This window comes from Zalophus californianus, chromosome 4 (genome assembly GCF_009762305.2).
Source record: "Zalophus californianus isolate mZalCal1 chromosome 4, mZalCal1.pri.v2, whole genome shotgun sequence".
NCBI classification, from domain to species: Eukaryota; Metazoa; Chordata; class Mammalia; order Carnivora; family Otariidae; genus Zalophus; species Zalophus californianus.
Genome location: NC_045598.1, coordinates 182,549,804 through 182,562,163, shown reverse-complemented (window position 1 = coordinate 182,562,163; position 12,360 = coordinate 182,549,804). Strand labels below are relative to the sequence as shown.

The 12,360-nt window shown below is 57.3% G+C and overlaps 1 protein-coding gene across 8 annotated transcripts in view; it reads left to right on the top strand.

Moving 5' to 3' along the window:
• The window catches only part of ST3GAL1 (ST3 beta-galactoside alpha-2,3-sialyltransferase 1), a 94,526-nt gene extending 86,227 nt beyond the window's left edge, over window positions 1-8,299 (top strand). For all 8 annotated transcript variants that reach the window (XM_027608765.2, XM_027608737.2, XM_027608756.2 and 5 more), the window contains 3 exons: window positions 450-495; window positions 1,947-2,066; window positions 3,913-8,299. In XM_027608765.2, the coding sequence (XP_027464566.1) occupies window positions 450-495; window positions 1,947-2,066; window positions 3,913-4,086 (340 nt within the window). In that variant the 3' untranslated portion in view covers window positions 4,087-8,299. The remainder of the gene's footprint in view (window positions 1-449; window positions 496-1,946; window positions 2,067-3,912) is intronic.
• The last annotated feature ends 4,061 nt before the right edge of the window (window positions 8,300-12,360 follow it).

Below are 12,360 nucleotides of genomic sequence, written 5' to 3'. Positions count from 1 at the left end.
GCGCTCAGCTGCCCTCTCTTCCCACCCCCTCCCACAGGATCAGGAGCGTGAAGGGCCCCCATTAGATTTAACCTAAGGCCAGATGGCCAGGCATTTGTACCTTCATCTTGGGGCACACATCACCTTGGAGATGGAAAGGGGGCCTTTGTGGGGCTCATCATTCAGTGCCTCGGCAGTGAGCTGTGCTCCTTCAGCCTCCTTTTGGGCTTGCTCGGAGCAAGTCCCCTGGTCTTAAGCTTTGTAGGGGGAAAGCGGCATTTAAAAAACATTCTCGAATTAGCCAGGAGCGCCCTCTGGTGTCCATAATGGGCCACTGCTACAGGAGCGCGGGCCTGTGGCAGGGAGGTGGCGTCCCTACCACCCTCTCCCTCCCCAGGGCCCGTCGCCAGAGCTGCGTGCGGGCAGCCCGGCCCCCTCGCCACGTTAATTGTCTGCTGTTTCTCCCGCAGCACCTATGTCCCTGTCCCCGCAAAGATCAAAGTGAAAAAGAATAAGGTAAGTCGAGGCTTAGGCCCGTGTCCTCTGAGCTGAGGCTCAGTTTGATGACAGAAAGCCCCGTCTCCCCTCTGCCAGCACCTGGCTGCAGAGAGCCCTCAGGGCCCCGGGGCTGCCAGAAGCCAGAGCCCCTACGCAGGGACAGGCTGACCCCGGCAAAGTTTCTCCATGTGGGACCCCGGCCCAGCAGCATCCCTGGGGTACAGTCCTGGATGCAGACACTCAGGCCCACCCCAGACCTACTGCGTCAGAAACTCTGGGGGGAGGGGAACGGCCCAGCGGCCTGGGCTTCTACTGACCCTCCGGGGATGCTGATGTGGGCTGCAGCGTGAGAACCGGTGCTGTACCGTGTGAGCCTCTCAAAGCCAGACCTCGCCTCCTGCCCCCCCCCCCCGTCTCCATCTTCCCCAGTGGGCCCCCGGAATGGAGTTGGCCAAGACTTGGGCAAAGGGCAGAAGGATGGAAGAAGTGAAGTGTCCACGACACTGGTCCTTTGCACACACTGTGAGATCAGGGTCAGAGGGGTCAAGGGACTGGCTCAGGAACACACAGATTGTTCATGGTGTGGCTGGAACTGGAGCGCTCCAGCACCTGCCCTTCGCACTGGGGTGCAGCGCCTGGGGGAGAAGCCACGCGGGAATCCCTGGAGGGCTGAGTGGGTAGAGGGGAGAGCCTCCCGGACGCCAGTGGCTTGAGGCCAGGCTGAGAGATGAACGGTTCAGCAGAAACCTCATGGTCCTCTGCTCCAGTCTATTACTGGGGGCTGGCGTTGGGCCTCCTGGACCTATATGCACACCCTCTACTGCCTGAGAAGTCCCCTCTGCTGTGCTCGAGGCGGGGGGTGGGGGGAGTCAAGGGCAGTTCTGCTACCAGACGCCTCCCGGCTTGACCAGCTGGCTGTGTGACGCTGGGCACCTCGCTTAGCCTCTCTGAGCTGTTTCCTCATCTGTAACATGAGGAGAGGGAAGGCTAGGCTGTGTGACGCTGGGCACCTCGCTTAGCCTCTCTGAGCTGTTTCCTCATCTGTAACATGAGGAGAGGGAAGGTTAGCACATAGCCCATCACTGCCAGAATGGGTGTCCCCGTGCCTGTGTTTCCTGCAGTGTGACAGGGATGTCCCTGGCCCCAACTCCTGCTGTTCTCTGGAGCTTCCCTGGCCTGATTGGAAGGCGACTCGGGTGTCTCCTTCTCAGCGAGGCTTCTCCCCTCCAGTGCTTTACTGTCTGTCTGCTTAATTTCTCTCCACGTTCCCATAATGGTTGTGGTGCAGCATCCTCTGGCCCCGTGGTTAGGCTGCTGCCCGTCCTTCCCACTAAACGTCAGGCCCACAAGGGCAGGGGCGCTGGTCCTGTGCACTGCTCCGTCCCCCGAGGCCACAACAGGGGGGGCACCCCGCCGGTGCTTGGGGCCCTTGGTAGCGGCTCACGAAGGGCTGGGTCCTCCTCCCGCAGATCCTCATCTACCACCCGGCCTTCATCAAGTACGTCTTCGACAGCTGGCTGCAGGGCCACGGGCGGTACCCATCCACAGGCATCCTTTCCATCATCTTCTCGCTACACATCTGCGATGAGGTAGGCCAGCCTCGTCCCCGTGCCCACCGGGCCGCCCGCAAGGGCTCTTCCTGCCTCGTCTCCCAGCGCGTAGAGTGAGCGTCTGCCATCGCATCGGGCGGACCTCCTCCGCCCCCGCCCCGGGGCCCCGACATAGGTCTTGCTGCGGAAGCTCCGAGTGCTGGTCTCTATGCTGGTGCTTGCAGTGCATCTCTGTGCTACTCTCAGAGTGGACGGCAAGGAGTAGCGATGTCCTCGGAGCAAGAGTCCCCACTCCCTCCGTGCGGGCTCCCGAGGCAGAGTCAGAACCAGTGGGTGGAAGCTCGGGAGGGGCTGCGGGGGGCAGAATCATGCAGCAGATCATAATAGGGGCAGCCGTGGTTTCAATCTCGGCCTCTCCATAGAATCGTCCCCGGAGCTAAAATCCAGCGCCCAGACCACGCCAGGCCCACGTTCACCAGAAAGTGGGAACCAGGCACCCGGGGGTCCCGCTATTCCCCAAGGTGGAGAACCAGTGGTCTTGCCAAGTGTCTTCGTGTTCCCCTTCGTGGACTTGCCTGACCGTCCTCCAGGCTGTGCCCGCGTCTCCATCAGTTATGTGGGGGGCTCGCTGCAGCCCGGGGCAGAGAAGCAAGAGAGGCCACGGCACCCCCACCCCACTTCCTCCCTGGCCCCGCATCAGGCAGAGCCATCAGATGTGCCTTCGGGTCACACGCAGCTGCCCCCCCACCCCTGCCAGCCCGCCTGGCTCCTGGGTGAAATCCCGTGGAGGAGTTGTTCTGTCACCATCCCCCAGCGCGCACCCCGCAGGGCCACCGAGAACCTGGTGTCTCTGCGAGAAGCCGCATCTCCCTCCTGTCTCCAGCTGGCTCCCTCAGAAATGCTACTCTCGTCTCTTCCCCCCTGTTGGGGGGCTGTGGCCCTGCTGGCGTTCCGGACAAAGCTGCACTTGCCACAGAGCTCTCTCCGGCCCCCACCCCCAAATCTACCCTCCACGCTGCAGCCCAGAGAGCAGCTCCTCTCCCTGGGGGGCCCTTGAATATTCCTTCCCGGACATCTTCAGCTCCTCTCCTGAGACCCAATTCAAATGACACCTGCTCTCCCAGATCCCTTGAGTCCTTGGCCCTGCCTTCCTCTGTGTGCGGGAGCCCTGAGGTTAGCCCCCGTCCCTCACTGGTTCTCACGGCCATTCACAGGCTCCGAGGTCTGACAGCTGACTCCTGTGTCCCTCATTTCTCCGGCACCCACGCAGTTGGCCCCGATGAAGGTCTGCCCGAACGCTGATGTATTTAGCGCAGTGCTCAGCACAGAATAAGGGCTCAGTAAATGCTTGTCATGTGTCAGCCCTCCCAGCCCGGCCACCGGCCACTGAGAGCCCCTGGACCACGTGGAAATTAGCCCCAGGGGGAAAAAAAAAAGATCAGCTCCTACCACCTACCTCGATGTGGTCGTTCCTTTTGGCCCCATTTTCCAGATGAGGGAAGTGAGGCTCGGAGCAGGGGTTTGGCAGTCCCAGGCTCTACCAGCAGGTGGCAGAGCTGGGAGCCCTGCTCTCAACCCCGCTCTCCTCCCCCCTCCACAGGCCTTGGAGAGGAGGCTCTCCTGCCCCACCTCCCTCAGGGCCTCCCATCCTGCCTTCTGGCATTCGACTTGACTTTCACGTAACTTGCTTTTGCTGCACGAAGCCCCTGGGAGGTTCAGTAAGGAACTAGAAGGGTTCACAGGGAGAAGGGCTTATATGAACCTTCAGACATGGCGTTTGCAGCTCCGAGGGTTAACCTGCAGGCGCCCCCTTCTTAGAGGTTCTACCTGTGGCTCCGCCCCCTGGATCTGACCTGTGCTTTGCCCCCCCGCCCCCCCCCCGCAGGTGGACTTGTATGGCTTCGGGGCAGACAGTAAGGGGAACTGGCATCACTATTGGGAGAACAACCCATCGGCGGGGGCTTTTCGCAAGACCGGGGTGCACGATGGAGACTTTGAGTCCAACGTGACGGCCACCTTGGCGTCCATCAATAAAATCCGGATATTTAAGGGGAGATGACGCTGCCAAGGAGCCCTGGAGCCCGCCTCTCCGTGGCTAGCCCCAGCCTCTCCCTGGAGCCGTTCTGACCCGGGAACTTTGAGGGCCGGTCTCGGGGGTGTGTTCAGGTGCCCCTCGTGGCCTCTTGCACCCCAGCATTTGGCAGAATCTACTCAGCAGGGCCCACTAGCCCTGCCGGCTCTGCAGAGCGAGTGTCAGAACTGGCCTTGGATGGGGAGACCCCCCCTCAGTGCTGTCCTGCAGCTGGGGGAAGGTGAGGAGATGCGGGGGAGATCCAGTCTCCAAACGCTCGAGTCATTTTGGCTTCTGGGGAGGGGGCAGATACTGAAGACTCAGTGTTCCCAAGTGAAGAACAGTTTCCCAGGGAGGATGGGCAGAGACCTTCCTCTTCCCCGGGGGTCCGGGGCTGCTGACTCCCAGACTCTGACTCTTGCTGGGATCTTTCTGAGTGAGGAGGACTTCGGGACAGAGCCCCGTTGGACCACGTGGACACTGGGGCGAGATGGCGCCTTTCTTTGCACGCTGCCTGGCCCCTCCCTCACTTGGAGTGACAACCCCCCCCCCCCCGCCCCGCTGTCTTCCCAAAGCGCATTTCTAGTGGCCAGGAGAGGCTCCCCAGCCCGAAGGTCTTCATAGACACTTGGCAAAGAGCTTCGGACTCCAGCAGATGTCTTCTTCCCAAGCTGATGTCTCCTTGAGTCATCGATCTTGGCGATCATTACGGCTGAGAGCAGATCTGACTACTTCCACGTGCCTTTGTGTTGGGGGGAGAAATGTGTGCATTGGCTGAAATAAGGCAAAAGCCTTGACTCGGGAATGGGGGGACCCCTGGCATCATGCCCCTTGCTCTAGAGCTGGGGACATCTTTTCCAGTTTCCTGAGGCAGTGCCTGAGCTGGGACAAAGCTAGGATGACACTCAACGCCGTCCAGAGGCGCGTCGGCCAGGGAACGTCACTCTCATGTTCACAGACTGTTGGATTTGGTGCCCACGGCCTTCCAGGGCCATACCCAGAACCTCCACCAGCCAGCACTTCCTCCAGGAGCCCACGCTCTGGGCCAAGTCCCTACTGGCCACCGGCACAGTGTCCTGGGGGCTGCAGGGCCGTCCCAGGAACATGACCTTCAGAGCGGGAGAAGACATACCTCATCCTCTCACTCCCTGGCTGCTCTGGTTCGTCCTCATCAGCCTACCTGATTATTTATTGATTGATTGTTTTGTTTTGTTTTGTTTTTTTGGTAATTCAACTGACATTGCGTGCACTTTGTGGCTCTGTGGCCGGTCCTGATTTTTAATTAAGCTTGCTCTTTCTTCACCTGGCGGCTGGGGTGTGGGGAGCTTAAATCAAGCTCAGACTTGGGGTGGGGGGCATCTAGGGCTTGGGGGCTCGCCGCTGGGCGGACCCCGGGGTTTCAGGTTGGTGGGTTCGTGGAGTGCTCTGTACCTCCTTCCCTTCAGCTCCACCTTCTTTCTCCCATCATTGTGGACTGGGTTCAGTCTCAGGCTACGAATCTCCAGAACACAGCGGGTCTGCCTTGGGGCCAGGTGGGGAGTGGGGTCACACACGTAGGAGGACAGTGATGGTTGGCTCCAGTTACTGACATTGAACCAGAGAAACTACTTTTCCTGTCCAGAGCATTTCCTAACAGGCCGCTGCTACTTTGAGGACGTGTGACAGTGTCCTGGTGGAGTGGGAGGCAGGCCAGTGTTGGGAGCCACGGGTCGTGTCCTCCGAGCTCCTTGCTGCACTGTGGCAAGCTCTGTTCTCCCGGCTCCAGCCTCTCCCTCTACAAACAGGGAGGGAGGCATTTGGGGAGCTCAGGGGCCCCAGGTGGTTTCAGGCGGTTCACAGGTGTCCCCAGAAATAATATGCCACGCTTGTGTTTTTTCCCTAAGCCTATGCATAGGAGCATTTTCCTGGGGAGAGATTCCGTAACTTTTACTGGATTCTCAGAGATGTAGAATCCAGACAGCGGTTTACAAAAAACAAAGTAACAACAAGCCAACAAACAAAAACCTGTTCCAGCTTTAAAAACCTCCAAAACGTAAGGCTCCCTTGACCGATAAAGGCTCATACATCCCTATGAGGTCATCGTTCTGATCATAAATCCCCAAAGAGCAGGCATCTGTTGGTTGGCTGATTCATCCCTTGAGAAAAGTGCCCACTGAGACAGGGAGCAGAGTGGAAACCTGAGCTCCTCCTTGAGTCCTGGTCACTGAGTCCATTCAGAGATGACACGTTCAGAGCGCGCCATCTGCGTCTGGGCTTGGTGCAGTCAGAACAGGTCCCCAGAGCGAGCATCGGTCTGCGCTGTGTGCCGGCTGCCTGGTCCCTCCCTCCCTCCCTCCCACTAGGCCCTGCAAGCTGTTGAGAGGCCTTCCCATTTCACAGAGGAGAAAAGCAAGGCCCAGAGAAGGAATGTGACTTGCAAAAGTGAGCCAGTTGTGACAGAGAGGGCAAGTCAAACATTTTGAGCAAAAAGAGAACACTACTGGCTCTATGTTAAAGGCATCCTGTGTGGCCCTTCCCAGCTGGGTTCCATCCAGCATCTTCGAGAACTGTGACCTGGTAGAGGTTTCTGGCAGCTCTGCGTCTCACCACTGGGCTCCTCCCCAGGCGGTTGGTGGTGGCCCTGGGAAGCTCTGGTGTCTGCCTTTTCCTGCCATCCCTCCCATGGGGGAGACAACCTGGCTCTTCCCACCACCCCAGCAGACATCTCTTTGTGTTCACTGGCTTAGCCAAGGGGTCTTAACCAAAGAGCGCCAATCCCCATGGGGGTGACTGAATGCACAATGGACTTAAGCCAGTTGGCGTCCATACCTGGGGCGAGGGTGGCTGAGAATCAGACAAGAGTATTTCCCACAGGGCATTTGGCGTGCTTTGGGCAGGATAGCGAGACCCCCCCCCACCCCCAGAGGAGGCTCTCGAGTGTGCACCCCATTGTTGGGCTCCCAGTCCAGGGCTCTGCCTGCTCCTTGGAGACCAGTCCTGGGCCCTGGGCAGAGAGCAGAGGCGTCCCTGCCTGCAGCCAGTGCTGAGCCCGAAGCCAGAAAGACTGGGGCCGAGGAGGGAGAGAGATCTCAGGACCCTCCCCAACCCCTGTGGAGCCAGGAGACCGATTTTTCTCGAGCTGGAGTCACCTCTGCAAATCAGCACCTGGTTCCACATGCCCTCAAGCACCTGACAGGGCAGAGAGTGGGGCGGGTTTGTAGCTTCTGGCTTCCAGAACCATCTGGCAGGAAAGGAAGTTCTTAAAGTGATGCTTTTAAGGGCATGTGCTTAGTGGGAGAAGCCAGATTCAAGAAAATAGGACTGAAAATGGGAAAGTCAGACAAGAAGGTGGGGAGGGCGATTCTTGCAAGTTCTGGAGGCTGGAAGGACTGGGCCTCTGGGTCCAGGGTGGAGTGGAATCGCAGAGAACGTTTAGAACCGTAATGTTTGCTTTAACAATTCTCTTCAAGGCAGCCTGAGCACAAAGAAAAAATGGAAAACAGAAAAGAGCTCACTGTCCCTCGCGTGGGTATGACCAAAAACACTTTCTCCAGGGGAGTGCCAAGTCCAAAGGTGGCTGGCCACGGACCACGTGCCATCAGGGACCAGCTGCTGCTTCGCCCCTCCGGAGAGCTCGGGGTCATCATCGTGTCCATGATGGACATCTGGTTGGAAGCACATGTGCCCACAGGCCGCTGGCTGGTTATCCTCCCCTGAGGTCCTGGCTGACGGGTCGAGAGAGAGAGAGAGAGAGAGAGAGAGTCCCCTTTCCTCTCGGCCCTCGCGTTGAACGTGTTGAACTTGACCTCACTGCCCGGCTTCTCGCAAAGGACGGTACTGCCGTGTGTGCCCAGCTGCGGTTGGCTCTGAGCCGGTCGCCAGGCTGACCCCGGGGCCCCTGACGGGAGGGGCCATCCCAGCGGACGGACGCGGCTGCCCACAGGTGCCTGCACCTCACCGGATGCACGTCAAAGCCAAAGTTTCTCGAGCACTTTTTGTTCTTTGCAATCATGTTTGGTTCGTTGTTGGTGTTTTAAAATTTGCTTTCTTTTCCCTCTTGCTTCGCTCCCGTGTTTGTGTGGTAGCAGAGCGCTAATCTGGATGCATTTTGAATGAAGTTAGCAGGAGTCTGCCTTCCCCGGCCTCGGCTCTGTTTTATTTATTGTGGAATATTTCCAGTGATCCCAATCAAAGTGAATTAAAACAAAGCTATTTTATCGTTCAGGGGTGGTTGTCATCCTTCTGTGAGGACCTTGCCTTCCTGCTGCCTCTCACAGCTTCCAGTCGGGTTTTTCTCAGTCCTAAAGAAGCCCCAAAGCCTCACCTGCTGGGGGGCTCCTCAGTTAGTGTCCGCCCCGACCCAAGTGCCCAGAGGTGCAGAGTGGGAGCCTCTCAAATGCCACAGTGCCTCTCGCTATTGTGTGACTATGATGAGCCCCCTAATGTCTCTTGAATCTCGGCCGCCCGCTCTGCCAGATGGGACGTGACGGTACCGGCTGTCAGAGGGGGTAGGAGATCAAGAATAAAACCAACTCGGGGCGCCTGGGTGGCTCAGTCGGTTAAGCGTCTGCCTTTGGCTCAGGTTATGATCCTGGGGTCCTGGGATCCAGCCCCGAGTCTGGCTCTCTGCTCGGCGGGGAGTCTGCTTCTCCCACTGCCCCACTGCCCCCCCCACCAGCTCATATTCACTCTATCTCAAATAAATAAATAAAATCTTAAAAAAAAAAAAAAAAGAATGACAGCAACTCAGGAGGCCCTCCCGAGGAAATCTGCCCCAGCTGCTCTAAGCATTTGCTGAGTGAAACAGCCTTGGCCAGGGCCCCATGTGGGCTGAGTTAGGGTTCATCTTTTCCCGATAAATGGGTACATCCATGGATGGATCCAAGTTTGATCCAAAGTTGGCGCAAATCTCTTGTGAATAGATCCAGAAATCCAGGATTGGAGTTCTGTAATGTAAAATTGGTGTAAATCGTAATACTTTCCGATCGGTGTGGCGGGTGACCCTTTGCACGACGCCTCCCTAGACATGATCTTGAATTCTCAAAGCAGCCCTGTGGGGCCGGCCTGGTCTCCATGGGTGCAAATGGGTGCAGAATTAAAGCCAGCTGAGGGCAGAGGTGAGGTTCAAGGCAAGCCTTCCCTCTGCAGATCCAGGGCTCCCTGTCACTCTGCCGCCTCCCAAGAGGAGTCTCCCAGGTTCATCCGGGACGTGGGTCTGCAGTGACCCTCTGGAAGGCAGTCCTTAGAGCAGAGGGCCCCCTTCCCTTCTTTCTTGCACCTCTTCCCCAGCTCCTACGTAGCCCCATTGCTGGGGACTTTTGGGTTACTTCTGATTGCTTTCCAAACGCTTTTAGCGTTTCTTTTCCTTTTTTCCCGCATCACTTCGTGATCCTCACCCTATCAGCGCCCTGCTCTCAGATATTGTTAACACACGCCCCCATCCCCCTCCATTAGAGACCCATTTTCCCCCAAGTTCCCTCCTGGGAGGGCTCCCATTACAGCTGCAATGTGGAAAAGCTGCCACCGGGTGGCGACACATGCAGGCAGAACCCATCAGGAATGCTCCCTCAGCCAGGTGGGGGTTTGTCCACCGGGCCCCGGGCAGTAAGGGGCCCGGGAAGGAAAAGGAATTAGCCAGGGCCCTCCACAGAGAGACCCGAGTTCCTAAAGATACTTCTTTAGGACCATCTGGCACCCGCGCAGGTACAGGAGCCAAGAACCAGAGCCCCCCCCCTTGCTGTGCACCCTCCACGCCTCCCACAAATGCAGGTCCTCCAGGATTTGGTTGTGGAAACCCTGGGAAGGTTCTCCCCGGCGCACCCCTCAGGCTGCTCCAAACACACACCTGACTGCTCGGCAAAGAGCTCATGGAATCAAAAAGAAGTTCCTGGGAAGACATGTTCTAATTGCTTCTTGTTCTAAAACACGAGGGTTTTTAAATATATGCACGGATTGAGAGTGTATGAACCTCACGGGCTCGTTCTCCAGATTCAACCATCATGCATGTTTTCCACTGTGCTACTTCTTTTTTTTTTTTTTTTCCTTTCCTTCCTCTGTCATCATTATTGTTCCTGCAGTATTTAGAGGTCTGCCTCAAAGGTCACTTTGCCCATGTCTGTGAGTGGGTGCCACAAAGCGTGCCTGTCCTGGGAGACTACAGTAGCACCCAGCGAGGGGGAGGGTGTCTCAGGACCTCCCCAGCTGTCCCCAGGCGTGCCTCAGGCAGTTGGTTTATTGACACCAGGATTCACTACAGGTCATGTCACAAAAGGAAACGTTCTCTACATTCAGAGTCCCATCCCCTCCTAAGTGAAGAAGTCTTGTGAGGTCTAGGACACCTGTGCTCTAGGGGCCTGGTGAGGTAAAGCCCCCGGCTGATTCAAGGGTCCCTCTGCACCTGCTGGGGCAGGACCCACCTCTGTTTCTGCTTCTCCTTCGTTCACTGACTCAACACCTACCAAGTAGAGGCACCTGCGGGGCTCGGGTCCTGACACCCTCACTTCACAATACCCATCTGTAGGATGATGCTGATGTATTCATGTGCCCCTTTTGCTCCGTCCCCTCTAGTGGGACCTGCCCACTCCCTGGAGCCCCGTAGAACAAGGTGAAGCCTTCTTGGTCATCTTCAGCTGAAACACTGGGTCCTCACAGGATAGGTGGATCCCAGGTAACCTGCTTCTCAGAAATGCTGGCTACACCTAACATTCTGCGAGCACACGGATCGATTCAGAGACCGGCTGTATTCAACCCCAACCCACTGCTATGGACTGAATCGTGTCCCCTAGATTCATATGTTGAAGCCCTAACCCAAATTCATATGTCGATGCTACTTGGACGGGAGCCTTGGGAGGTGATCCGGTTTAGAGCAGGGTAGGACCCCGGATGAGATTAGTGCCCTCATAAGAAGAGACAAAAGAAACTGCCCCCCTCCATTACCACCACCTCCTCTACCACCATGTGAACACAGCAACACGGAGCTCAGGAAACCACCACCATATTGGCTCCCATCTCTGGGCCTCCAAGGGGCTCACTCCAGGCTGGCCTGCCTGCTGCAGACAGGAGGCCACATCCGGGGATAGAAAAGTCAGTTCAGCTCAATGAGATAAGCAAGAGCAAACTGGATCTTTTGCCACAATTCTAAGCAGCATTCTCCAATTCAGCTGGACCCAAAGTACAAGTAGCAACAGGCTCCTGAATCAATCTGTTAGCGCAGAGCTCATTGCAAGAAAGCGGGATTGGGGTCCTAAGACCCCCGCCCCTTGGACACAGAGACTTGGACCTTGCCAGGTTATAGACCCTGGAGGCTGTGGGTCCGGATGAGAAACTGCAGGAGGTGAAGTAGGGACAGTCTCAGGAAGAGGGACCGGGATAAGGAGACTAGAAGGAGTGAACAGAGAGGCCACAGGTCCACGGGGCTGTGTGGTGCCCCCAAGGCCGGGGCCGAGAGGATCTTAAGGAGAAATGAGGCACAAGGTGTCTGAGTGGCCTTCACGGTTCCAGGTGATGGCAAGCCAGAAGGTGGAGGGAAGAAGTGGAGGGAGTGTAGATGTCCGGGGCCCAGAAGGGCAGGTTCTATACATGAGCTCCCCAGGGACACTAAAGGCACAAATTGGGTAGAAACACACTTAACGAATTTGCAAAGTCCACCAGGAATGAGGGAGAGTGGGCAGCAAGATGGTGGGTGCCAGGGCACGAAGGGACAGTGGTGTAAGCAGATGGCAGGTGCAGCAAGAGAAAGGTTTGGGGAGAATGGGGGGGTAGTAAATCCAGAACCATGAGTGTGGGCCCCTAGGGACCCCAGCGGCTGCTGCTGGGAGACAGAGGAAAGCAGCCAGGGGCTGGGACGGCAATCAGGGGCCTCGGGACCCCCAGGCATGCCTCCAAGATCCAGGCAGCGAGCCTGCCTCTTGGCAAGGCCGGGGTGCTCCCTGTGTGTGCCCGGTACACTTCCTGGAGCACAGAAGACTGGAGCCAGGGGCTGCGATTGCTATCAACTGAGAACATCTTTTCTCAAGCCTTCCAGAAGCTTACCGGTTGTATAAACTATACTACAGAAAGCTAAGTGCCCTGAGGGTGCCTGCGGATCCACCCATGTCCAGCCTCACCTTCCTGTAGCTGCTCAAGACTTCTGAGAACTCCTCCCCCTCCATGTTTTATAACCTCTGGGCTGGCTTTCCTGAACCTTTATCCAAAACAGGGAGCTCTGGTTGGTGTAGATGTGTAGATCCCTGAAGTTTTCTTCCCCCTGGAGGCCCCCCATGAAGAGGGCTTGGTTGGATCACG